Below are 25289 nucleotides of genomic sequence, written 5' to 3'. Positions count from 1 at the left end.
AGGAAACCCCCCCCCCCCAAAAAATGCCCAACCCACCCACACCCCTAGAACAAACCCTCCACACCCACCTAACCTCCCGCCTCCACCACTCCACCCTCCGAACCCTCTCTCTCCCCCTTCCCCATCAAATCGACTTTTCCTCCAACGACTTCCTCTCCCTCTCCACCTCGCACCCCCTCCGCGCCCTCTTCCTCTCCCTACTCCCGCACCACCCCCTCGGCAGCGGGGGCTCCCGCCTTCTCGACGGCAACTCCGCCCTCGCAGAATCCCTCGAGGCATCCATCGCCTCCTTCCACGGAGCAGATGCGGGCTTGCTTTTCAACAGCGGATTCGACGCCAACGCAGGTTTCTTCGCGGCGGTGCCGCAGAAAGGGGATACAGTGGTGTACGACGAAAAGGTGCATGCGAGCGTGCATGATGGGATGAGGTTGTCTCGGGCGGCGAGGAGGGTGGCGTTCCGGCATAATAGCATTGAAGCACTGAGGGGCGTGTTGGAGGCAGAGAGGGACAAGGCGGGACGGTGCAATGTTTTCGTCGCGGTAGAGTCGGTGTACAGTATGGATGGGGACGTTGCGCCTTTACGGGAGATGGTGGATGTGGCGGAGGAGGTGCTGGGCAAGGAGCGAGCGTACGTAGTTGTTGATGAGGCGCATGCGACGGGGGTGCTGGGGCTGAGGGGACGCGGGCTGGTGAGTGAGTTGGGGTTGGAAGGGAGGGTGTTTGCGCGGTTGCATACGTTTGGGAAGGCGTTGGCGGGGAATGGAGGTAAGTTTTTGAAGCGGTGCAAGGGGGTTGAGAGGGCATTGCTGAATGATGTTGTAGCTATCCTTCTGGGCTCGCATACGTTGCGGCATTATCTGATTAATTATGCGCGGCCCCTGATTTATACGACTTTCCTTTCGTATCCGTCACTTGTTCTTATACAGGCGTCTTACGAGATGCTGAAGTCGGGTCAGAGCGAGAAGCTGCAGGCGAATCTTCATGACCTCATCCGGACGCTGTATGCGAAGCTTGAGGGACTTCAGAAGACTTCTAGCCATGCGTGCCGTTTACTGAAGATCCCGTCAGTGTGTCCTAGATCACCTATCTTCGCAGTGCAGTTGACGAATCCAAAAGCACTTGCGAGCTCACTGCAAGAGCAAGGCATGATGGTGAGAGCTGTTGTATCACCGACCGTACCCATCGGCACAGAAAGAGTCAGGATATGTCTGCATGCCGGAAATACAGTGGCAGAGATTGAGAAACTAGTACTGGCGCTCAAGAGGTGGTGTGAAAGTCAAGCTGAAGGGAACACGGAACGCCAACCCCTTGACCCATCAAAGAGAGCAAGACTCTAAACGCAGGAAGCATATCTTGATCATGATATACAAGTTACACGACATGAGTTGGGCTTCAGCAGCACATTGAAGAGCTCATTATTACAGAGCCTAATCACTACATCTATACATCACCCCTCAAGCAAGTGCCTGCACCGTAGCCTCCGCCTCCGCAGCCGCAACAACAGCCTCCGCCTCATCCTGCCCAGGCACCTTGCGCTTCTCCCCAATCGTCTCCTCCATCTTCATCGGCCTAAGTCCCCACCTCTCAAACATAGCCTTGTCCTCTTCCCACCCATTACACGCCGTCGTAAGCATCTTCTCGCCCGTGAAAACGGCATTCGCACCCGCCTGGAAGCACAGAATCTGCTTTTCCTCACGCATGGTGTGGCGGCCAGCCGCGAGGCGGATGATGGTGGTGGGAAGCACCAGTCTTGCTGTAGCAATGGTTCTAAGGATGGCATCGAAGGAAATGGCTTGGGTTTCTCCCAAGGGAGTGCCTTTGATGGGGACCAGGGCGTTGACGGGGAAGGACTCGGGATGGGCGGGTAATGTAGCTACAGTGTGGATGAGACCGACGTGGTCACGCGCTTTTTCCCCAAGACCAAGAATGCCACCAGTGCACACGTGAATACCGGCCTCCTGGACATTCTTGATGGTGTTGAGTCGCTCGTCGTACGTACGCGTGGTGATGACGCTAGGGTAGTGCTCGCGACTCGTATCGACATTGTGATTGTAAGCCGTCAAACCCGCATCTTTCAATTCCTTTGCTTGAGCAGCATCGACCATGCCGAGCGTTACGCATGCCTCCATGCCCATGCCACGCACGCCCTTGATCATTTCTTTGATGTTCTTCAGGTTCGTCTTGCGGCCCCGCATATCTCTCCACGCGGCGCCCATGCAAAATCTCGAGCTGCCGTTTTCTTTGGCTATGCGTGCAGCTTCGAGGACGGATTCGACGGAGCTGAGCTTGGTGGCTTTGAGCCCAGTGTCGTAGCGAGACGACTGGGCGCAGTAGGAACAGTCTTCACTGCAGCCGCCTGTCTTGATGTTGAAGAGGGTACACATCTGAATAGCAGCGGGGTCGTGGAACCGGCGGTGGACCGAGGCCTACGAGACTGATGAGAGGGGCATATCGCTGGACAAGAAGCAATCTGACCTACCGAAGCATAGGTGAGGTCAATCAGCGAAGTGTTGTATATCTCTGAAATCTCATCCTTTGTCCAGTTTGTCCGCGGTATCTTTGCATTGAGGGCATTCTCAAACACCGTCGTCCGCGGTGTCGCCCGGCGTATTTGCTGCGTGCCCGGATCTACAGGCGTGTCGAGAACAGTACTAAAAGAGCGGGTGAAGCCATAGTAGACTCGGCGTGGGCCACTTGCACGAAGAAGCATTCTCTGAGCCATTGTGAAAGAAAGCTGTCGAATTCTCGAGCAAAGAGAGTGACAGCCCACTATGGACAGTCACTCCAAGAACATGCCTCATCTAACCGCAAAACCGCCCGCAACGCGTCGGCGAGAGCGTGGGTAGAAGTCTGTGGGGCCGCAGCCAATGAGCAAGGGGACGATGAACCGCGGGGGGTGTAAGCTCCCACGGACTGGAGGGGGGGCCGCCTTCAATACACGGTGCAATTCGTCGCTAACCTCATGCAGTGTCAAGTCTCCCGTTGAAGACGCCAGTCATTCTGTCCAGGCCGTAAGCAGTAACACACATGGTGCGAGTAATTTACCATCCAAACGATCCGCCACCGTTGTGTGGTTCAGTTGGATGGTGGTTGAGCAGGCCGGACCCACTGCCCTGCGTGCGCGCATTCAACATGCATATCGACCTCCCCTTGGCGGCCATAGCTCGCCCGTCTCCAACGCATCATAGCGTAATAATATTGCTCAACCCAAATGCGGCCAATTAGGAACGCGTTGCATGTGATTGCTGCGACGGCGATCTTTTTGGCCAACGGGCCGCAGGCGGGACTTGGACCGGTCGGTCCTGGATCGGCCGTGGCATGGGGTGGCATCGTGCATTTGCGATTGTGAACAATGCTTGCGAAATACCTCCGAATGTCATCGATCCCATCATGGAGGTACCTCTACTGGTCTAAAGTAAAACATCTGTGTAACACGCGTAAAATTATACAGGACTAAACACTTCAATAGTTAGCTATTTGGCAAAACACAACCAGGGGTCTCGAAATTACAGTACTACATACTAATTATACCATCAACCTTTGCCACATACGCAGATAGATACTTTCACTAACCTATCCCTTTCCCCTTTCTGCAATTTCATCATTTTAGCAATTCCATAGCACGAGCGCTACTGGTCTTGTCAAAACCTGTAAAGTAGAACTTTACTACGTGCTAGTAGATTTATTTCTCAAATGACGTCACTTCCCTCATTCACCACCATCACCATCTCCCTGCCATACACTCACTCCCCATTCCCCTTCTCTCTCCCTAACTCCACCTACCAGCCAAGATGCTATCCTCCATAATCCCCCTCCCCACCCTCCTCCTAACCCTCTACACGCTCTCCCTCATCATCCCCACAATATCTCGCCTAAGACGCTACGAATCCGCCAGCAAAACTGCAGCCCAATACTCCAACACGGCAGCAAAAAAACTCCACAAAACGCAAGTTACGCAGGCGAGCGGTGTAGTCGCTGTATGTCTTTCCCCTTTCTTCTGCGTAAGCCCCACTAATATATTCTCGCTCAGACTGTCGTGTCTCTCATATCTTCCTTATACCTCCTCTCCTCACCTGATGCCGCGCTCCTCTCTCCCCCAGTCATCGCAGTCCTAAACACGATAATATGTGCTCTAGCGTACGCGCATATGGCGGGGTTCTGGAATGAGCGCGAACAAACGCGTATTCCACTCGTTAAGGATTTCAACGAAGCAATCAGGGGGAGTGAGAAGGTGGTTTTGCTGTTGGGGACTTTGGGGTTGGGATGGGGTGTTGCAGCGGGGGTGTGGGTGGTTGGGATGGGGGAGGGGCTGATGGGGTTGGCAGTTTGGGTGGTGGCAGTTGGAGCTAGGGTTTGGGGGATAGCAGGGGAAATGGGATGGAGAGGTTGATATTTTTTATGATGATGATGATGATGATGATGATGATGATGGTCGTGGTCGTGGTCGTGGTTATGGAATGACTACACAGTAATGTCTTTTACAATAGTAATAGTAATATTGGGCGGATGTAGGATGATATTATGATGATATGACTGGGGTATGTAAATACTTTACCTGATAAACAAGACGCGCAGGCTACGATTTCCCTTGATACTGCATATCCTGTATCAAACGCATGCTATCAGCTTCCCGCACCCACTCTTCGATTCTCGCACCTGCCTCGCCAACAAGTCGCTCATACGTCTCGTTGAGGAAGAAGAGAGAAGTGTGTGCCGTGACTTCGTCCATGTTCTCCATGAAGACAGGAATCCAGGTAGGATCCTTGTTTCCGTCGCAGTCTTTAGGTGGCAACATGCAAAATTTCTTGAGCTTTTTACGTTTGGCTGGGACACTTGGATCTGAATCTGTGCGTGGTGGGTGGCTGTCATGGCTGTCGGTTGTAGAGAGGGTATACATCGATTCGTTACGACTGTCTGGCGAGGCCTGGTTCATGATACGACTAGTGGAAAATTCATAGTGCCCATAGGGACCTCGATGCGGACCAGACTGATCCAGCTGCATGGCACTAACATCTTCCTCAATCCCCACAATCGCAGGAATGGCCTCTGGCGTTTCTGGTGCAGGCGTTATTCCCTGACGCAAATCTGCTTCTCGCTGTCTCTGTCTCGCCTCCTTTTCTCTCTGCTCAGCCTCGGCTTGCCTTTGCTCTCTTTCCTTTTGCCTCTGCCCCTCCTCTCTTGACATGTTTTGCTCTTCCTCACGCTTCTTCTGCTCGGCCTTTTCTTGTTCCCTGTCTATTTTCTCTTGTTCTTGTTGCCGCTTCTTCTCCGCCTTTCGCTGCTCTTTTTCCCATTTTTCCTCGATTTTAGTGCGCTCGTTGATGATCTTGTTGCGGGCTTTTACAGACTTTTGATACTCCTTGAGCGCCTGTTCGTACTCCTTTTCTGCGGCTTTGCGTTGGGTCTTGTCGTTGAATCGTACCAAGTCAACAAATGGTGGCTCCTGGGGGATGGGTGGTATTTCAGGAAGATCAGGTGGGCCGTTTTGTTGAGTGTGTGAGTGATTAGGCTCCAGGGCTTGTGCATCTTCTTGGCCCCCGATAGATGTCGGGGGCGAGCTTGCTATAGGGTCAGGGTGTACGTGAGCCAGTTCTGGGTCAGATGATGTTACTGAAGGGCTTCTAGTATGCTCTTGCTGGTTGGCAGGTGTCGAAGTGTAATGTGAGAGACTCGTTCCGCTGTCCTGATGCTGAAGCTGAAGGCTCGATGGATGCGAAGGCTCGGGCGACTTTGGACGCTGGGCACATGAAGAACTTGGCTTCGTGGCCCTTCCCGTGCTCACTGTGTAGTAGTTGACGAAGCGCACCCGGGGAACCGAGGGCATCATAGGATGACTATTCTTTCTCTTGGCTTCATCGTCTTCTTCCAGCGCCCGTATCCTAGCATATCTGTCTTTTAATTCTTTGTAATCCGCCATGGCACCCCCGAATTCAAGATGCGATTTTACAAGTCCTTTGGTAGCCTCGGCCAGGCCGTCTTTGTAGTGCTTGGTGAGCCAGTGCAAACTATTTTCCCAGCCTGTTCTGATTGGTAGGCGAACATCATTAGCGAAACTGGGGTTGTAATTCGGGTCAGTTGGCTTCGGGTTGAAGAGTGTGTTGATTCGGCTGGGTCTCTGTCCCGGGCTGGGGTCCTCGATAATGGCATCTTGTGGGGGTGGGGGTGTGTTGAAAATACTGCCTAGGCCAGCCTTAATAATGCCAGGGTGCATGCCCAGAAAGGGGACATCAAAGTTCACGACTCCAATGATGCGATGGCGAAAGACTAGAGCAATGTCTGCGGCAAGCAAACCGCCCATGGAGTGGCCGACCAGGATAATGTCGGTCCAGGGGTCCTCATGAGGGGCGAGCCTGGCGGCTGTTAGTTGGGTGCAAGCCGTGTAGGCGTGTAGCGTACCAAGATGAAAAGTTGTCTCTGGCGACTTGTAGCGAGTCTCGTGACTTGTAGCGGGGGTATAATTTTGTGTGGACTACGTGGGAGTCTGCAAGAGTGACGGTGACGAGATTATGGACATGGGCCGGGAAGCTTCTGAAGCTTGTTTCATTGCCCATGAAGCCATGGATGTAGATGAGGAGTAGACGGCGACGGCCAGAGTTTTCAAGAGTGGGGTCTGGAACGAGGGACTGGGTAGAAGAAGAGCGTGGATCTTGTGAGGACATGGACATGGAGGCAGACATGACTGAATAGGGAGGGGGCGCGTCTTCAGCTGGAGTAGAATTCCGCGGTGGAAGTGGTGGTGGGCGCGTATGGTGCTCTGGGGGAGCCAAGGCAGGCAACGGCGAAGGCGACGTCATGGCTGGGCGGACTAGGGTTGCAGCGGCAGTGGCTTGCGGCTGCAGCAACTATCACTACATGTGGATATTGTGGTATGGGAAAGAACAACGGTTTTTTCTTTGGGACTGGGATGGTGTTGATGATGATGATGTTATACATGGCCTGGTACAAGGCGCAGCATGGCGGAGGACACGGCAGAGGGGCAATGTGGGGTAGCAGCAGGGCAGCAGGGCAGCAGGGCCCCAGGTGGCTTAGCCTAGCAGGAGCCGACTGCAGCATCCAGGCAGTCACGTGATGAAACAATTGTTGAGGCTGTGACATTGCAGGTAAACATGTGTTTCATGGACATGGCGTGGTGGACTAGGAAAAACAGTTGTGATTGCAGGCATAGGCCGTCATCAAAAATGTACACGACGTGTGCTATAGCAGGCAATGATTAGCAGCCATACCGTATTAATGGTGGAGGTGATGAGCGGCGGAGATTGGAGCCAAGACAGGCAACGCTCGTGCATGTGGACAGCAAGAGCGGCGACAAGCGTCGTGATGACGACGAGGACGAGGACGAGGACGAGGATAGGCATGCTGGCGAGACGGGCCTTTGAGGGGATACTTAGTACGATGGGCGGAAGACAAACGCGGCTTGGCAATAAAAGGACATGTGGGACGAGTCGTGTAGATAGCAAAGCAGTTAGTCGGGTGTGCTTAGGTGCGACGAGACAACAGTAAAGCGGCAGCTAAGAATAACCTCCAGCGTTTGCGGGTCTGCTTGTCCAGTGTTTGGGAATGGGGTTCCTGAGCGACGGCGTGGGCGCCACCACTGCTGCACCTGCACCTGCACCTGCAGATGGGACGGGTGGTGGCTACTAGTAAGTAGTAGTAAGTAGCATGCATCCGGCCAACCGGCCAACCGGCCAGACGACGGGCGACGGGCGACGAGTACCGTGGGACGCGGCCATGTTATTCTCCGATGTGATTGCATGTCTAGATACGGAGGGCGATATTCATGGGGCCTATATGGTGTATACAATGTACATGTTATACAATCATCTCATCCACCGACGCACATGCATAGCAGCATCGGTATTGGGACGCTGGTTCGCTGACGGGCAGCCGCGTCCATGGCCCTGCCGGGGGCGGATCCTGCTATTCCTGGACGTGTTATCTCGCTTGTGCACCAATCAGTCCTGCCAGCCCTGTCCCCATGTCTCGTGCTCGCTGCCTCGCTGCCTCAGTCTCCCTCTCTTTGTCTCCCTCTCCCACGCCCACAGAGGGCCCGTTCCCGTCGCCGATTGCAGACGCCAACAATCCCTTTGCTGCCGCTACCGCCTCCTCCTCCTCCCTCTCCCGTCCACCTCCCAAAAGGCCCTCGTGTTTGCGCGACACCCTTCACGCCCGTCACTCCTTTGCCCGCTGACGCTTCCATGCTGCGTCCTTGAAGCCTCCCCTTTGCGCGCGTGTGTGTGTATATGCCCAATTCGGCTGCTTGTCACCTCGCCTCGCCCACACACTGACCGCCAGCCCGCCAGACCCCATTGCTTCGCCGCTGACCAGGCTTCCGCTCCTTTCTCGCCATTCACTCGCTTGTGTTTGCCATCGGCCTCCATTGACTGGATCCCTTGCCTCGTCTGCTCTAATTCCGGACTTTCAACTTTGCTACGCTCCTTTACCTGCAGGAAACATTGAAAACATCAGAAACATTAAAAACAACAACACATGTTCCGCCGATATATCCGCCTTACCACCACCACCACCACCACCACCACGCCTGCATCATTGGCCCTGGCCCTCTAGCTTTGGTCACATTGCCGCGACTTTATGGACGGTCCTGCCAACCCCACCCTCGTATCGAGAATTCATTCGCGCCACAGTTACCAAGCCCAACAGGCTCCCCAGCAGAGGCTTCCTGCACCCAACCAGCCTCAGCCACACGACCAATTCCTTCCCCCAGGACCTGACGCCGGACCCAGAAGCAGAGAGAGTATGAGCAAAGGCCATCGCTTCTTCCACCGTCGCGCTGTGCTGGACAATGTCGAAATCGTCACAGTCCTTGCTACAGTCGACGAAGCTGGCAATGTCATCGCCCAGGAAACGCTGCCACCTGTACCACCACCATCTTTACCAGATGTAATCGCTACCACCGCCGCCGCCATGGTTTCTGCCACGCCAGTCGCTCAGCCAGTTCAGCTAGCGCTTCCTTCGGTTGCGCCTGCTCCTGCTCCTGCTCCTGCTCCTGCTCCTGCTCCTGCGCCTGCGCCTGCGCTACCATCTGTGCCTGATACTGCGCTGCCCATACCCGATACTGCGCTGCCTGTGTCCGATACTGCATTGCCTGACACCGCACTGCCTGTACCTAATCCTGCGATTGCGGCACTCGTACCCGACCCTGCACTACCAACCCTGTCTGCTCCAGCGCTGGCGGCTGTACCTGTTCCTGTTCTACCATCTGTACCAGCAGTACCGCCGTTTCCCACCGATCTCGTCGTCCCAACTGTCCCAGCGTATCCTTTTCCGTCGCTGAATTATGTCGCCCAACCCGTGGTTACATCTACTTCTAGTGCTTCACAATCCTCGATTGGAAGCACTGCCACGCCATCTCTTCCCTCTGCTATCAACTCGGCCGCCAATACAACCCTATCATGTAAGCATGCCGTATTTCTGCATTTGTTCTCCACTGACTCTGACAGCTACCTCATCATTGTTGTCGTCTTCTATATTGGCCACTTTTGATAGCATCTCGGCCTCTTCCACAACAGACCTTGTTGTATCAGTCAATGCCATCCCAACGCGCTCACCCTCTGGTTCACAGTCTCTTCCTGCTTCTACAAGGACGTCACTCACACAGGCAATAATCTCCTCACAGTCGGCTCGCAGCATTGCATCTGCCTCGAGTGTCCCAACTATCTCGAGTGACCCGACTACAACCGCCAATTATGGCGGCTGGGGCGGTAATGCGCCTGGCACTGGAGGAGCCTCTGCTCCAATTACATCAGCTACGTCGACCGCTGACGCCGGCTCCAGCCCTAGTGCTCTTGAAACGCCCAAAGTCGTTGGTAGCGTGTTAGGGAGTCTTGCCGGAGTTGCCCTCATCTTGGCCTTGATATTGTTTCTTTTGAAACGCCACAAGCAGAAGCGAGGCGGTGCTCTACAGCTCACTGGCGACGATCACCACCAGGAAGGTAACCGGTCCATGACCCAGGCGCCTGCCCCAAGCAGCGCCCTTGTCCCTATCGCCTTTCTTAAACGCTTTTCTGGTATGTCTGGCAAAACGGCCGAGACTAGCACGAGCGCTGGTGAGCGGAGCTTTCAACGAGTGTCGGGCCGCAAGTTGCCATCTGCATTCAGTGAAGGCATGACGTCCGATCAATTCTCTCGTGGAGGCACAATGTCCGGTTCGTCATTCTACCAAGACGACCATGGCCTATATGGCGGCACAGCTCTATCTAAAGAGATGGGCAAGGAGATTGGCGAGAGTTCTGCCCCACGCGAATCAGGACAGATGAATTTTCGACCTAGCCCTGCGAGAACACCCATCATCCGCCATCCCGACGATGTGAACCCTTTTGCAGATCGCCACCACCTCAGCCCGCCACATTCTCCTGTCGGCGAACTGCCTCCTAGAGGTACGCTCGGAAGAAGCTTGCCCTCGGCCGACGGGTCGCGCTCAAGCAAATTCACCGAGAATGTTTGAACGATCTGTTAGCCTCTGCTTCTCTGTTTACTCTTTGTTTATACCTTATTCACGACACGCATGAAAATGCACATACTGTTTGGTTTTTTGGGCTTGCCTGCCTGCACCTCACAGCTGGTTTTGGGTCGGCCATCTAGTCTCAGTTATACCCCTTGGATTTTTTGTCGGACAATGGCCTTCCTCGCTCATCCTCATACTGTCCCTAATCCGGTCACCCCATGCTGGTTTGGCCCGATAAAAATAATGTCTTGCCTTTTTTTGGTTTCTTTGAACTACGCTTCTGTTCCCGTTTACTTTGAACGTGTGTTTTGTTTTGTTCGGCGTGTTCCATTCTCTGACGACTATCGCTTTTGGGCCCCGGGCTTAGGAGCGAAATGCGGTTGTTTCCATACCCTTTTGGCGTTGTTCAAGCTGAGCAAACACTGCTCCAGTTCTATGCCTCCCTTTTTTTTGTTTAAAACTGGTCTTACATGCACATATGTATGCGTGTGTGTATTTATTGTCTTTCTGGAAGGACTGTCCTTTGATGGATAGGTGGGCGTGTGAATATGGATTCGTACCATGTTAGTGTATCTGAGAGGGTGAAGGCTAGGGGTCTAGTTGATACAATGTGATCAATAGAGTCTCTGTCACGCCTTTAAAAGTATGGTTTTACTTTGTTCAATATGTTTTCTCAATGCTGTGATTATTGAGATTTTAGCTGTGTATTACGATTAGTCCAAGTGACGTTTTCTGAAAGAAGACACGCGATCTAAGTACATAGTGTCAGGAACTTCTACTCATATCGATCAGAGCTATGCTGAGATATTCGGACTTTTTCCATCCTCAGCTACCGTTAATCACTTGATGAATATGAGAATCCTCTCTCATCTCCCTAGCAGCTAAAGCAGCCAGCAAACCAAAGCAGATAGAGAAGCTAGGTCGGCCGACAGCTCCGCCCGCCGGCAATCGCAGCAGTGGGTTAAGGTCGAACAACAAACAGATAGAGTAAGCAGAGCAGGTCGGATCAGCCAGCAATCACAAACAGCAACTAACCCCATATCACCTAACTACCCTAAACACTTTAACCACCATTTCCAACCATTCCCACTCTACACCCATACCACCCCTTCCCCTCGCAATGTCTACATCTCTCTTTTCACCCGCATACCCAAGCCATCCCTCCCTCCTCACCTCGCCTCTTTCTCTCTCTCTCTCTCTCTCTCTCTCTCTCACCCTTAAAAATACCCCCCCCCCAGCAAACCTTATCCACTCCCTGGTGCTGTATAGCACCGAGTAACACCACCGAGGGGTTGCCATGTTACTTACAAATCCATCATCATCAGTATTTTATGTATGAGGATCTAGATTTTTGACTTTAGTTATGCATCATCATCATTATCATCGTCGTCGTCGTCGTTCGAATTCTTAGGCTTGTTGGGGTTGACATGTGAGGTAGAACTACACGGAACTATGCTTTGCTTATTGATTTTTTGTGCTTCTAGTATATGACTTTGATGGCCTTTTTCTTTTTTTTTGGAGGGGTTGACTGGTTAGTTTGGCTGGGTGGCTGATGTTAATAGTATCGGGGATGATGGATGGGATAGATGGATCTAGGCGTAGGTATATCTAGATAGATGGAGAGTAGTGTATATATTCTTGTGAATTATGAGAATGCATCAATGCGATGATTGTTTTTTTCTTCTCCCGGTGATTGAATGGCTTCAGAGAGAGAGAGAGAGAAAGAGGTGGGGGAGTTGGATGAGCTGAAGAGAGAAAAAAAAAGCGCTGTATTTGTGTCTACACTACTCGATTTTCTTTTGGCTACCTTTGTGGCTTGATTTTATGTGGGGGATACAGAAACGATATGATACTTGTTGTGGAGGTACAGCAAGGGGGAACATATGCGAATGACCTAGCCTACTCAAGTTTTATGCGAATTGGTTTTGGTGTTACAGGGTATCAGGTAGAGTCTTGATTTCCTTACCCGTACACGGAGACAGTGGGAAAGGGAAAAAATGTGGGTTTGTATGCATGCAATGTGAGGTACTGACGATGTCGGTGTGGGGCTGCTGTCGTGGTGGTTGTGCGTTGTACGTGCAGGTAAGACAATGATAAGGGCACGCTTGTTTGCTTTTTGTGCGTCTGAGGTAAATGCCAACCACGTGTTGCACAATCTTCGAACCAGCAAAGAAGAAAGACATGTTGTGCAAGCCGACATCGTACATGTGCTTAAAGTTTGAAGCAGAGTCCCAGGCAATAATACTCAACAATATAACATCCACAATCTCACGTTGGCGCAATGCACAGTTCATAACAGTGAAATCAAAGAGCGTATTATTTTCCCCCGCCCGTCCTGCAGTCATCTGCACATCTATATACCTCCAACACTCCATGCCCGAAATAAACTAGATAAAAGAACGGCTCGCCATGACTAAAGTGATAAGCAATGCATTAAATGGAAAAGCGAATGGGAAATCTATGAAGCCGCTAAAACAGAATATGAGCAAGAATGAGGGTGGCGAGAAAGAGAATGCGAACCGCACGCATAAGTTAGTATAATGCAAAGTATGATGATTGTGGGTGACAAGAGATTAAGAGAAGAAGAAAAAAAGGGGGGAAGTATGATCCACCCCGCAGTTTTGCAAGGTAATGAACAACGCCATGATGTGCATGCTATACGCAAACTCAAAAAAAGCAACACTCTTCTTTTCTTGGACCAGCAATCCTCGACTTTTGTTAAACCCACTAAGTTCGTCACGGGAACCCTTGAGACCAGTGTCATCTCCCATACAAGCCGTCTGCTAACGTCATAATACGTATATATTCATAGAGCAGAAAGAGGCAAGGCAGGAAGAGCCGTGTGAGTGGGAATAATAGCAAGGTGGCTGGTGACCTCGACTCCAAACACGATCTTGACTGCATGCGTGCAGGTCAAACTAGAAACGTCTCACTTGGATCCGACGAGCAGTTCAGATCCTGGCACATTGTGGCCAAAGTCCAGGATCAGCGTTCGGCCGTCTTGACTCGTAGCCACAACTCGCCTATAATCGCTCTTAGCAGATAGAATCCAGCTCGTTGTCCAGTTCTTGTATACAGCATATGTCTGACCGGTTTCGTAATCAGAGACTTGGATGCTCTGGTCGTATGACCCTGATACAATGCGTCCGTTGAAGGCGTCGAGGAAAAGCGAACGAACAAGGCCGTCATGCTTGACCCTGCTGTGCACAAGCTCGCCGGTAGACGCATCGAACTTATAGACAACGTGGTCGTTGCCTCCGGCGAGCACGTACTTGGCATCATCAGAAAACTCGACAGCAGCAAGGCCACGGTCTTCGGATGGAAAGTCCTTGATTGAGACACCAGTCTCAAGGTTCCACAGCTTGGCTACACCGTCACCGCTGGCAGAGACGAGGAAGTTGCCTCGAAGCTGTACAGCGTTGACAGGGCCTCGGTGGCCCTTGAGAGTGCGGAGACAGCTGCCAGTCTTGCGGTCCCAGACCTTGATCATGGCGTCCTTGGAGCACGAAATGATGTACTTATCGTCGAGGCAGACATCCAAAACACCAGCTTCGTGACCACGCAGCCTGTACATGGGGACGTATTCCTCGCCTGTGATATCCCAAACAATGCAAGTGTAGTCTGAAGAACCAGTGACCATGATCTCGCTATCGTACTGGAGGCAAAGAATGGACGCGTCGTGGTAATCAGCGGGGACTGTGTAGATGTCGTTGCCAATCTTTGTGCCGTTCATCGAAGCGTTGCTGATAACACGCTCTGGTCGCTCCTCCATAGGTGGAGGGGTGTTGGCGGTTGGACGGTGGTTAGGGCCGCCGTATACCTTGATGCACTTGTACGTCTGGAGGTCCCACACACGGATGGTGCGGTCACGGGAGCCGGTGATGGCCTTGTTCTCGTCAAACTGGCAGCAATAGACGCTATCTGTGTGGCCGTTCAAGTAAATGGCAGCAGGTGTGCCTGCCTTCCATCGGGCGTCAATTGTGGCTCTTGCCTGGAACATCTTCTTCCAGTCTTGTGCAGGTGCTGGGTTTCCGCCCGCCATCTTGCCAGTGCCCAGGCCGCCCATTTGGATTGGCGCAGGTGAGACGTGTACTTCGGGCTCGTGCTTGCGGAGGAAGACATTACGCCAGACGTGGGGTGACGCGGCATGCTCGTTCCAGCTGCGCGATACCCGCTCAGCACGGACAAGCGAGGCAGCGTCGAGGTTGGAGAGAACAGTGGTAGCGAGTTCGGCTGGGAGACGCTGGAAGGGATCGACTAGGGTGGTTAGCGAAGGTCGGCTGGCGAGTGGATGCAACAACTCACTCATCTTCTTCTCGGTGACGCTATCCGCCCGAACAATAGGCGATGCACACGTCATGTCCACGCCGCTCTCGTTGTCCTTTATGTCGTCATCACGCGATGAAGGAATAAGGCCATCGAGAAAGCTTCGCGTGTGCTCTTGCTCGCGGCGAAGCTGATTTTGTCGGTCCTGGTTGGCAGCGGCGGCCGCTTGTCGTGCTGCGGTGCCGGGAATGGCTTGGCTGGGGTACGAGACTGGGGCGGCAAAGACAGTCTTTGTCATGTCGGCTGACGATGAAGAAGCATTGGGGCGGCGGCGCATGCTGCTCAGTCGCCGAAAGGGAGCAAAGGCCTTTGAGCTCGACGAGGCGGATTGTGGCTGCATTTGGAAGACGGGGATTCCAGAGTCTTGGTGCACCAGGGGCATGCGTGGTTGATCGGCGCTGGGCTTGGACAATGCTGAGCTCGACGAGGGCAGGGACTCGAAGAGGGAGTGAATGGAACCGCGGCGGCGCTGTGCAGGTGTCGGCGAAGAGACTGACGACATTCGCCTGCGTGTCTTCTGGCGTGTGAAGCTTCCGGCAACGGCACCAAAGGCGCGCGAGAAGGAGCTTGTCTGCGAGTGCTGTGAAGAGCCGTCAATGGACATTGTGGCTTCGTTCACTGCGTCGAGCATGTTGGTGTCCTTGATATCGGAATGATAGGGGGCCGGGAAGGTCTGTGAAATGGTCCGCTTCATTGTGTGGGGCGGCGATGAAGGGATAGGGGTCGTGGTGTTGTTGGTATTGTTAGCAGTGGCGTGTGTGTTGTTGGTGGTGGTATTGGCGCTGCTGGGGGTGGAGTGGCTTCCAAAGTTCGTGGTGTTGGCAGCGCAGGAGGAGGATTCAGCGTCTACGTCGGAAGAGGTTTTGGGTCGATGCGACAGGATAGACTGCCTGCGATACATTGGAGGCGTGTCGGCCGGAGCGGGTAAGAGTTGCGGTGAGGATGAGACCGAAACAAAAAGCGAGGCGTAATGTCACAGCAGTAGTAGCAGCGTTAGCAACAGCAGCAGAGACGGGGAAACAGGGAGCGTCGTCGGGCAGGCTAAGGAGAGAGCAGCAACGAGCAGGGTAGGGCGGAGACGGGGCCGGGTAGAGAGCGTGCACAACCACGAAGGCGCGGCGAAATGAGGGTGAAGGAAATTGTAGCGGCAGAGCAAGGATACGGAACAAGGGCGGAGCTCACGGGCAGACGAGCAGCATAAGTAAGAAAAGAGTAAGTAGAGAGAAGACTAGCACGAGGCGAACGAGGGCAGATGGGCCAACGAAGTGGAAGCAGACAGCCAGATTCCGTCGCACCGCTGTGCTTGCTAGTGCCAGCCGATCATAACACAACGACGGCGGCGACAAGTGTCTCGCGGCTCCACCCCTGGCAATTTGCTGCTCATGCACACCACAACACCATCATCACCGCCATCACCGCCATCACCGCCACACCCATTGCCACCCTCTCGGCCTTCTTGTTCTTCTTCTACTCATTCTTCTTCTTCTTCTGCCGCTGCCGCTGCCGCTGCTTCCGCTACTGCTGCATCCATTGCTACTTCCATCGCCACTGCCACCCACCACTACTTCTTTCACCTCTACCTACTATTCCTGGCACACTTCCCCCCTCCCCACCCCTTGCTTCTTCATCGCTTATCATCCTCCCCTCCCCTCTCTCCCTTCTCCAACACAACCCCCCATCATCCTCCACATCCCGGCCTCGCTGCAACACTACCACCCTCTTGCTACCACCGCCGGGCACGCCCGCCCTGCGACGGTTTTGGGCTGAGTCGCGTCTACACCACTCGAAACCAAACCACTCGCACTCAAACATGCCGGCTGCCGCTCCACCCGCACTAACAATACCCGGCTTCTACCGCTTCGTCTTCTTGTGGATAGAACCATGTTCCATTCTACTCGGCGCCGTGTATGCAGCATGCTTCCAGACGACCTACCTGGACCTTACCATGCACGCCCCAAGCGCCCCAGATGCACTCGTCCCCATCCCAACAAAAATCGTCCTGACTCAATTGGCAAACATGTATCTCGGCCTTGCTTTTCTCGAAGCCTCAGTCCTGCGCGCCACTCCAGACATCAAAGTTTGGAAAACCTTTCTCATCGGCCTGCTGCTCGCCGATTTTGGGCACCTGTACACGGTGTTGCCACTCGGCGCCCACATTTACTGGAGCTTCTGGCACTGGAATGCCATTGACATTGGCAACATCCCCTTTGTCTACATGCTGGCCGTGACGCGCATCTGTCTGCTTCTTGGTGTTGGCTTCCAGCACCCCCATGCACGCCCAAAGCCAAAGACGCCCTGATGGGGGGCAACTGCAACGAGCCGCGGCAATCTTAGCGAAATCGCCGTACACACCTAGCCGTCTTGGGCCACTGCATTCGGCTCGTCTTGGTTAGCATGATCATCGCAATTTCCAATCTCCACAAGCGTATTTTATCACAAACACAAAGTCCCGCCCGCTTACTAGCATCTCCCCTATAATATACCTAACCATCCCCGACCACGTACCGCTACCCAAGATTCTCGCAAGCTGGCTACACACCCGAGCAGAACCAGATGCTCATTCTACCCCAGACCCACCCCTTAGACCCTGTCCATGGTCATGTCTCACCAACCACTACCATTCTCACCGCCCAAAGCCTTGCCCTCACCGCTCAGGTCACTTCCCATCTCATACTACTGTGTCCGCAAATAGCAGCTTTTCCGCACGACACATGTTTAGCATTTCCACGACGTCTCTTACCGTCCAACGCTACCTTTTCACAGCAAGGCGCTGACACATCTTCATCTTGCCGTGCAAGTCATCCTCGCAGCATGACCCGCGTGGCGTCCCCTTGCACCCCAGCTCGCCGAGAATAGCTCCTCGCATCCGTCATTGCGCCATGCGATTCCCTCTGTTGGTTCCCTACATGTAGGCCGATAGTCAAACCTAGACAGCACAGGTAGGTGGACAGTAGGTACATACTCCAGCATCTAGTGTAAGTCGCCACTCGGCCATGCATGCGCTCAACGTCATATCGCCCAAAGATTTTCTTTTTTCTTTCTTTTTTTCTTCCTCTTCCGCCTTCACATCCCGCAACCTAAGTGTAGTAGTATAGACTGTTGGTGTGCACCTTGGGCAACATCACCTCGATCTTTTTTCTCCGATACACACTATGGAGGCGTTCATCCCTTGTCGTTGGGACATGCAATGCAACCAAACCAAGGGGAGGTGCCCGTCGTACCATGGTACCAGTTAGTGCATGTATGTAAAGGCAAACCGCTTCGCTTGCTTTCACTCGTGGGACATGTGGGCTTGTCGCACCGTGTCAAAACCACGCCATTTCTCAACAAACACATATGGCACGTGTACCATGGTTGAACCTCAGGGTCTTCGCCGACCTCGAATTAGAGGCAAGGCGACGTTCTAGTCCCACGGAGCCAAAAAGACGGGTCATGTGGCATTTTTGCCCCCCCTTTGACGATTGCGGGGCGAACCACCCGCTCGTCATGGCTCACGAACCCCGCGCTGTTTGCCAGCGTCAGCAAACCTTTTGCTCACATCACCCATCTTGCATCCCACGCGGAAGAAAAACATGGCAATCATTCGCTTGGCTTGCCCAAACGGTCCGTTTTTCGGTCGTTTGTTGCGTCACATATCCCTTTGCCAATTGCATCCATGCACCCAACCTGCAACGGTCTTTTGAGGAAATTTTCTTTCTTTCTTCTTTGCTTCTTGTCTCATCTTTGTTTTCCTTTGTGCGTTGGTCGTGGCTCTTGCACGTATAATAATGACGTCACCATCTCACGGCTCTTTTGGCCGTCGGTCGGAAAACCGCCATTCGCGTCGGTTTTATGTGTGTGTGTGTGTGTGTGTGTGTGGACCGTATGTAGTACTTCGATAAGAATCCTACCAAGCCGGGCCTATGTGCCGTTTCCGCTGCCGTTGCCCGTTGGCGAATGAAGGAATTACCATCACTACTGTATTTTCATGTAACCGTTGTCATCTACATAGTAGCTGAATACACCTACTCTACATCCGAAAACTGTATACAAACTGTACTTTACCTGACCTCTACCAAACAAACTCTCCTCCCAAACTCCATACCTACCACCCCATCTCTTCCCCCTCCCCAATTCCCACCAACACAATGCCCTCTCGGTGTACCCAATCTCACACCTCTCCACTCTCCTACATACATACTTCCAAATCACGATTACTCTTCCCCCCCCTCCCCCAACACACCACCACACATTTACATCCACCCCCGGATCCCCATCCCCATCCCCTCCCCCATTCCTCCATCCACCAATTACCTTCTCCCATCCCGCTCTCGATCCCGCTCTCGATCCCACTCTCATCCTTGCTACCACAACCCCTCACTCCCTTGTCCTTGTCCAACTTGACTGCGAGTACATACTCTAGTCCATCGCCACACATGTTACATACGCAATACCCGAGTTGTAGCGCATACATCGGCATTGGCATGATCTAGGTTATCCCGACGTGGATTGCATATGTTGAATGGGTTGATTGAGGGTGGTGATTGGATGATAGAGAGAGAGAGAGAGGCATGGGTTTGCTTTTGCGGTATGGGGAAACGCGATTGCGATCGCAAGGGAAGGGGGGGGGAGTGGAGAGACATTGTTAACATGGACGATGAGGGAGGTTCGTAGGTACATGAGTAGAGGGGAAAAAGAAAGGAGGGAGAGGAGGAGAGGGGGGGGGGATATGGTGCGCGGAAGATGTGAGTGGCGAAAAAGGAGTTTTCGTTTTCGTTTTTTTTGGGGAGGGGGATAATCGAAGTGGTATCATAGTTTTCTAAACCTAGAATATTTGCCAAAAATATTTCCCACAGGTTGTTGCATGGAACATTGAAGAGACGACAGTTAAACATTGGGATATATTGGGGATATCGATTGACGTGGAAAACAAGCACGCAAAAAAACAACAATATTGTTACCACCGAAAAAAAACCAGCAAGAAATCAAGATGATATAGTGAGGAAAATATGATGAACTTTGCGGAAACCACAATAACCCCCACAATGAAACACCGAGAGAATGAGTGCCAGTTTATATTCGCATTTCCACTCGTATAGCAAAAAAAAAAGGTTTAAAGCAAAGGAGTGCACACACAACCCATAAATTTCGCATTTCCCCATGAACTCTGGACGGTATCTCGGCCGTAAAACAGCTCAAATAGAAAGAAGAGAGAAAGAGCCTCCAAAAACTCCATACATCCAAGTAAATAGAAAGAATGCGGGGGAGCGGGTGGGTGGGTGGAGAAACCAAGATGCATGTAACAGGAGAAAGTGGTAATACATTGGCGTAATAGATTATAAAAGAAAGAAAAAAAAGGATTGGCCCAAAAGCGATGTAGAAATTCCGAAAAACACACACGCACTGAAAAAACTTTGCATATGAAAATTGGGCAACGCTAGTAGAAGAAAGGACAAGAAATAAAAAGCCTCCCAAGATATAAAATTTTCAAAAATCATACACCTACAATAGGTGCATCGAGTGTTCCGCCCATACTATCCATAGTCTTCTCGAGCATGTCGAGATCCATCATCGTTCCATTTCCATAGTCGGGAAATAACATCATATCCTCGCTGTCCATGGGAGGAAGCATGACGCCGAGGTTTTGCAAGTCTTCCGATAGTTGCAGGTCCACCGGAAGTGCGTCGCCGTACATGCCGACGGCCCAGGCGTCAGGCATGTCCGCATCCTTAAGATCAATGCTAATGACAAGGTTGTCATTCTCCGAAATATCCGATTGCCTCGTAGACGGCGTGTCCTTGGAAGACGACTCGGGCGTAGTTGACGGTGAGGCAGGCCGAGACCGAAGCGCCCAGGCGTTGTCCTCATCCTTAAGATCAAGCACGGTAAAAGGCCCATTCGCATCCAGAGCTGCAAACGTATCTTCGTACGAACAATCGAGAAGCGACATGGGCAGCAGTGGCTGTTGCTGTTGCTCCTCTTCCTTTGCCGCTGGTTCCGACGCTGCCACTTGCTGCTCCTTTGGTACAGACTTGGGAATGCTGACTGGCGTGGCCTTGCCTCGCGCACCTGAGCCAGGAGTAGTCACCTTAGTCATAGTTTGCGGCGTCTTCAGTAGATTAGACGACGGCGAGTCCTTGATCCCAGTCTGTGTGGGCACGCGCGCCATGGCCGAGGCTGTTGCTGTTTGTCCGACAGGTGTAGCAGCGTTCTGCAAAGCACCAGGAGTTTGCTCAGTCTTGATGTTTTGCGGCGGTGCTCGCAGGGTAGCTGGGGCTGCCTTTGGCGTCGACTTGGAGGCATTAGGGTCCGTCTTCGCTTCGCCAGTCTTTTGGTCAATGTCGAGGTATTCAGCCATGGAGTCGAGAGCGAACTGCATCGGGTTTTCGACCTTTGCGTGTATTTGGCTGTGCAAGTCGAGTTCGGCCTGGGTATCAAAGCCCCGTACAGAGTATTCACACGTCGTATCGTTGCATCGGAATGTCGGTCGTTGTGGTACTTGCTTGTCAGGCGCTGGCTGCCTCCTGAGTTCAGGCGAGTTGCCTGAGCTGATGTGAGGAGAGGCCCTGGCAGCAGGTGTCGATGATTGGCTGCCTGCTTCGAGCTTCGCACGCTTCTTTTCAGGTAACACGAGGTTCGTGACTGGTCTTGCTCCCTCAAAGTAATGCGCGGCTCCATGGCCGGGGTCGGCGCCAATGGCGAACGGTGGTCGGTCGGTCGTAGGGGCGGACGGGGCCTTTTGGTTGCGGTTTTGTTGTTCTACGATCTTCAGATTTGCAGCATTAAGTTGGGCAGGCGAGGCATTCGAACCCTGAGGCTGGGATTGCTGGGCAGCTGGGCCCTGACCCTGTGTTTGTTGCTTAACCTTCTCCTGAATCTTGATGACAAACTTAAATATCGTGCTCAAATGATTCTTAAATTCTTCGATTGTCAGTGTCACCTGAGGATGCAGAGTGCCATCGGCCTCGTTGATTTGCTTAAACAAAAGCGCGCGCGATCGCATGATTTGACGAATGACTGGTTCGGGCTCGTTGGTATCGTACGAGGCATGGAAGATGCGAAGTGCTTGGTCCGACTGCTTTAGGCGTTGGAACTGTTCCTTTAGCGATTTCTGTAGAGCGGTACGTGCTGCCGGTGGCAGTGCGATTGGCTGCTTCGCGGGTATACTCTTCTCCACCTCCTCCATCATTTGCTTAAACTGCCGGATGCGTGCAGGATCACTCATTCTCTGCCGAAGCTCCTCAGAATTGAGCATGCCGCCGCGCTGTTGTTGCATCTTGTTGTTGGATGCATCCTGGGCTTTCAGCAACTGCGCTCTGTACTGCGCGTGTTGTGCGGGGGTAAGCTTAGACATTTGCTCTTGCGTGAGGTTAAGACCAGGCTGAGATTTTGAAGACGCCATAGGGAGAGCTTGTGGAGTCGTCTCATTACCAGACTCCATTGTGTCCTCATGTGACCTCTTCGTACCCTTGTTCACAGTATTGTTGTTATTGGCATTATTGTTAGGAAGCGACTGTGTGGGTTGTGCTTGCTGTGGCTTCATCGCTGGTTTGGGCTGGGGTGTCGCTTGTGTTTGCGGTTGCGCCGCAGGTGGTCGGTTGGGCTGATGCTGTGGTTGTTGCTGCGCACCCATGGGGACGGCAGGTTGGGCTTGGTTACGTTGAGCTTGTTGGTTGAGCATGGCGGATTGCTGCTGCTGTTGTCTCTGCTGTTGAAGGTTCTTCATCCTCATGGAGATCATAAGGCCGCGCAGTTGGTCGTCTGGCAGGTTGGCTTGTGGCTGACCAACCATCCTTGCGCGGAACTGCTGCAACTCTTGAGGAGTGACCTGAAGTGCCGCCATGTTCTGTATATTCGGCTGCTGCTGAGGTGTCCTGACAGGGCCTTGATTCGGGTTGATCTGACCTGGCGGGACGAGTCCCTGGCCAGGCTGTGGTGTCGGATGGACGCCAGCGACGCCATTCGACTGCCTGACCATATCTTGGAAGTGTAGAACTTGCAACATGAGTAACTTTTGACCGTCGACACCAGGCACTAAAGCAGGGTTCTGACTAGCCCAGGCTTTGAGCTGTTGCCAAGTTCTGACGTCTGGTGGAAGGCTCTGTCGAATTTGCGCGTTTAGCACGTTGGGAGGGAATGGCTTAGGATCGGTGGTATGTATAATTCCAGGATTGGCACGGAGCAGGTTGGATGCAGCAGCAACACGTTGTTGCTGGTTCGGCATAGGACCGCGCTGGGCACCCATGGGATTTTGAGGACCAGTACCAGGTGGTGGCTGTGCGAGATTCATACCAGGTCGAACCATAGCCTGCATGTTAGGTCCGCCAAGCATTTGACCAGCAACGCCAGGCTGGAGTTGTTGCTGTTGTTGCTGCTGCTGCTGCTGCTGTTGCTGGTTGAAGGCCATGTTTGGCTGGCCTCCATTCGGCTGTCCAGTTGGGAATGCTCCGTTGGGCATACCGCCGTTATTCCTGCGCAGATTCATCATGTAGCTCTGGAGGATGACGCGGAACTGGTGCTCTGGCACCTTGAGTAGCTGTTGCTTTACAGAGGCATCCAGGTCAGGGGGCATCATGCTCATGCGGACTTGATCAGTCAGTGGTTGTTGGTTGGCCTGCTGGACAGCAGCAGCTCTTTGCTGCGCTTGCCGCATGAGCTCAGTCAGGTTTGGATCCGTCTGCCCAGGCTGCGGTGTCATAATAGGGACATGAGCTTGGGGTGGACGTTGCTGCGGCGTTCCTGGAGGGCCTGGTTGACCTGGTGGAGGCATTGGTCGGTTCAGCATAGGCATGGCAGGACTGGGCTGCTGGGTGCCCTGCGAGAGGTTCAAGCCGCCAATCTGGCCTTGCAGCAATTGATTCTGCTGATTACGCGCTGCTTGAGCTACTTGCTGTTGGCGCTGTTGTTCTAATCGCGCCTGCACCTGAGCTTGAGCATGTGCTTGTTGTGCTTGCTGTGCTTGTGCCTGGCGGTGAAATGCTTCTGCCTGGCGCTGTGCCATGGCATTTGGAGCTTGGCCAGGCTGCGGATTCTGACCTTGAAATCCACCCATTTGCCCACCGTTGTTTGGGTTGTTGCTCGCAGGTACTACAGTTGTACCTTGGTCCTGGCTTCGCATGGCCTCCATTTGCCGATTGGCAATTTCAGTGAAATCGAAATCCTGATTGGCTTGGCGCTGATTCATATTCATCTGCTGTCCCTGCATGCGGTTCTGCTGAGGTGTTCCCTGCATGGCGACATTATTCTGGCCAGCTGCGGGCTGATTCAGCGCGCCCCTTCGGTAGAGCATCTCAGCGTGCTGACGAAAGCGGAGGAAGAGGGGGTTGATTCCTTGGTTGAGTAACTGCTGCTTCTTGTCTTCAGGCCAGGCACGGACATCGTTCTCAAACTTGACGCGAACCTCCTCTTTGCAAGTATCCATCAACTTTTTCGCAAACTGATTGATAATTAACTGTTCCTGTCGTGTTTGCTGCTGATTGGGTTGCATGTTTGGTTGCTGGGCGTTTTGACCTTGAGCCATGTTGACAGGGTTGGCTCCGTTGACACCCATGGAGGACTGGCCTTGTGTCATGGGGACAGGAGAAACTTGCATGGGGCGCTGAAGCTGAGCGTTTGGAAATGCTGGGTTGAACTGTTGTGGTTGGGGCTGGCGCGCGCCTTGCTGACCCATCTGATTCATCATGTTCATCTGGGCTGGAGTCATGCCGTTCATGGCGTTGTTCATGTTGTTTGGCATGCCGCCCTGGAGGCGCTGCAGCTGCTGTTGCCGTGCGGTCGTCATGACGATGAGTTTCTGCTTGATTTGCGAGAGGTACTGTTCCTTGGAAGCGGCGGACATGAAGTTTTGCGTTTCAAACTGGAGGGCGGCTCGCATCGACTCGACCTCTGGGATATCGGGCTTGAGGAGGCGGTACTGGGTGAAGAACTGCAGAGCGAGCTGGCCGCGCTCGTCGGGCGACGTCGTCTGCTGCCATCCTGTTGGGATCTTGCCCTGTTGTTGCTGGACGCGATAGTGCTGGACAAAGTGGTGAATGCCGGCGGTGGCGCGACCCTGCTGCATGCCGTTCTGTTGCATGTTTGGGTTGTTCATGGCGACGCGCAAAGGGTTAGGGACGCGCTAGCTGGCAGGCAGGCGGTGCGGTGAGCTCTAGACACGGCGGTGCGGTGCCGCAGAGGTGTAGAGAAGAGCAACACTCATGCAGGACGCGGACGAGTGATGCGGCAGACGGCAGGCGGCGGGATGGGCACGGGCGTCGAGTAGGCGAGTGAGAGGCACCACGGGCGGGCGGTGAAGATGACAGGCCTGAGGGAGGAGAGAGGGTAGTCGATGTGGGTTAGGTTGTGAGAGAGAGAGTGTGTGTGTGCGTGGACGAGAGCAGGCAGACTGTGGGGGCAGAGGAGGATGGGTGAGAGCAGGGCCAGCATGCAGCCAACACGACGAGTGAGGCTTGGGTGAAGGGTGAAGGGCAAGGGCAAGGGCAAGGGCACAGCGGCGGCAGCAGCAGCAGTAAGTCGACAGCTC

The 25289-nt window shown here is 53.3% G+C and overlaps 10 protein-coding genes across 10 annotated transcripts; 4 read left to right on the top strand and 6 right to left on the bottom strand.

Annotated features, from left to right (window-relative positions):
• Window positions 1-23: 23 nt before the first annotated feature.
• On the top strand, window positions 24-1337 carry COCSADRAFT_98369 (uncharacterized protein; the record flags this gene model as incomplete). The annotated part of the gene is made up of 2 exons (XM_007705714.1): window positions 24-765; window positions 823-1337. 2 exons carry the CDS (start codon window positions 24-26, stop codon window positions 1335-1337), a joined length of 1257 nt encoding a protein of 418 aa, XP_007703904.1.
• A 117-nt stretch (window positions 1338-1454) lies between these two features.
• On the bottom strand, window positions 1455-2722 carry COCSADRAFT_98746 (uncharacterized protein; the record flags this gene model as incomplete). Its single annotated transcript, XM_007705713.1, has 2 exons — window positions 1455-2426; window positions 2480-2722. 2 exons carry the CDS (start codon window positions 2720-2722, stop codon window positions 1455-1457), a joined length of 1215 nt encoding a protein of 404 aa, XP_007703903.1.
• Window positions 2723-3570: 848 nt separating this feature from the next.
• COCSADRAFT_244641 (uncharacterized protein) lies at window positions 3571-4483 on the top strand. Its single transcript, XM_007705712.1, has 2 exons — window positions 3571-3977; window positions 4031-4483. The coding sequence occupies exons 1-2, from the start codon at window positions 3792-3794 to the stop codon at window positions 4388-4390; spliced, it is 546 nt and encodes a 181-aa protein (XP_007703902.1). The 5' UTR covers window positions 3571-3791; the 3' UTR covers window positions 4391-4483.
• A 93-nt stretch (window positions 4484-4576) lies between these two features.
• Window positions 4577-6659, bottom strand: COCSADRAFT_99247 (uncharacterized protein; the record flags this gene model as incomplete). Its single annotated transcript, XM_007705711.1, has 2 exons — window positions 4577-6350; window positions 6397-6659. The coding sequence occupies 2 exons, from the start codon at window positions 6657-6659 to the stop codon at window positions 4577-4579; spliced, it is 2037 nt and encodes a 678-aa protein (XP_007703901.1).
• Window positions 6660-8455: 1796 nt separating this feature from the next.
• Window positions 8456-10633, top strand: COCSADRAFT_244620 (uncharacterized protein). The gene is made up of 2 exons (XM_007705710.1): window positions 8456-9412; window positions 9459-10633. Exons 1-2 carry the CDS (start codon window positions 8590-8592, stop codon window positions 10460-10462), a joined length of 1827 nt encoding a protein of 608 aa, XP_007703900.1. The 5' UTR covers window positions 8456-8589; the 3' UTR covers window positions 10463-10633.
• A 2126-nt stretch (window positions 10634-12759) lies between these two features.
• COCSADRAFT_244592 (uncharacterized protein) lies at window positions 12760-13308 on the bottom strand. The gene has a single exon (XM_007705709.1). It carries the CDS (start codon window positions 13224-13226, stop codon window positions 12921-12923), a length of 306 nt encoding a protein of 101 aa, XP_007703899.1. The 5' UTR covers window positions 13227-13308; the 3' UTR covers window positions 12760-12920.
• COCSADRAFT_244591 (uncharacterized protein) lies at window positions 13309-15864 on the bottom strand. Its single transcript, XM_007705708.1, has 2 exons — window positions 14768-15864; window positions 13309-14719 (listed from the first exon to the last, which is right to left on the bottom strand). Exons 1-2 carry the CDS (start codon window positions 15687-15689, stop codon window positions 13392-13394), a joined length of 2250 nt encoding a protein of 749 aa, XP_007703898.1. The 5' UTR covers window positions 15690-15864; the 3' UTR covers window positions 13309-13391.
• Window positions 15865-16598: 734 nt separating this feature from the next.
• On the top strand, window positions 16599-17087 carry COCSADRAFT_98848 (uncharacterized protein; the record flags this gene model as incomplete). The annotated part of the gene is made up of 1 exon (XM_007705707.1): window positions 16599-17087. One exon carries the CDS (start codon window positions 16599-16601, stop codon window positions 17085-17087), a length of 489 nt encoding a protein of 162 aa, XP_007703897.1.
• A 2101-nt stretch (window positions 17088-19188) lies between these two features.
• COCSADRAFT_244564 (uncharacterized protein) lies at window positions 19189-19771 on the bottom strand. The gene has a single exon (XM_007705706.1). It carries the CDS (start codon window positions 19660-19662, stop codon window positions 19207-19209), a length of 456 nt encoding a protein of 151 aa, XP_007703896.1. The 5' UTR covers window positions 19663-19771; the 3' UTR covers window positions 19189-19206.
• A 490-nt stretch (window positions 19772-20261) lies between these two features.
• Window positions 20262-24857, bottom strand: COCSADRAFT_163903 (uncharacterized protein; the record flags this gene model as incomplete). Its single annotated transcript, XM_007705705.1, has 1 exon — window positions 20262-24857. The coding sequence occupies one exon, from the start codon at window positions 24855-24857 to the stop codon at window positions 20262-20264; it is 4596 nt and encodes a 1531-aa protein (XP_007703895.1).
• Between the last annotated feature and the right edge of the window lie 432 nt (window positions 24858-25289).

This window comes from Bipolaris sorokiniana (assembly GCF_000338995.1).
Source record: "Bipolaris sorokiniana ND90Pr unplaced genomic scaffold COCSAscaffold_14, whole genome shotgun sequence".
In the NCBI taxonomy this organism is placed as follows: Eukaryota; Fungi; Ascomycota; class Dothideomycetes; order Pleosporales; family Pleosporaceae; genus Bipolaris; species Bipolaris sorokiniana.
This window is presented reverse-complemented; position numbering and strand designations above follow the sequence as displayed.

Excerpts from the sequence above, each read along its gene's own strand:
- COCSADRAFT_244591 (XM_007705708.1), bottom strand. The coding sequence starts at position 15,689 with ATGTATCGCAGGCAGTCTATCCTGTCGCATCGACCCAAAACCTCTTCC. Across the intron at positions 14,720-14,767 it reads CGTCACCGAGAAGAAGATGA|TCGATCCCTTCCAGCGTCTC; the intron begins GTGAGTTGTTGC and ends TAACCACCCTAG.
- COCSADRAFT_244564 (XM_007705706.1), bottom strand. The coding sequence starts at position 19,662 with ATGTTTAACTGTCGTCTCTTCAATGTTCCATGCAACAACCTGTGGGAA.
- COCSADRAFT_244641 (XM_007705712.1), top strand. The coding sequence starts at position 3,792 with ATGCTATCCTCCATAATCCCCCTCCCCACCCTCCTCCTAACCCTCTAC. Across the intron at positions 3,978-4,030 it reads AGGCGAGCGGTGTAGTCGCT|ACTGTCGTGTCTCTCATATC; the intron begins GTATGTCTTTCC and ends ATTCTCGCTCAG.
- COCSADRAFT_244592 (XM_007705709.1), bottom strand. The coding sequence starts at position 13,226 with ATGACACTGGTCTCAAGGGTTCCCGTGACGAACTTAGTGGGTTTAACA.
- COCSADRAFT_244620 (XM_007705710.1), top strand. The coding sequence starts at position 8,590 with ATGGACGGTCCTGCCAACCCCACCCTCGTATCGAGAATTCATTCGCGC. Across the intron at positions 9,413-9,458 it reads CGCCAATACAACCCTATCAT|CTACCTCATCATTGTTGTCG; the intron begins GTAAGCATGCCG and ends TGACTCTGACAG.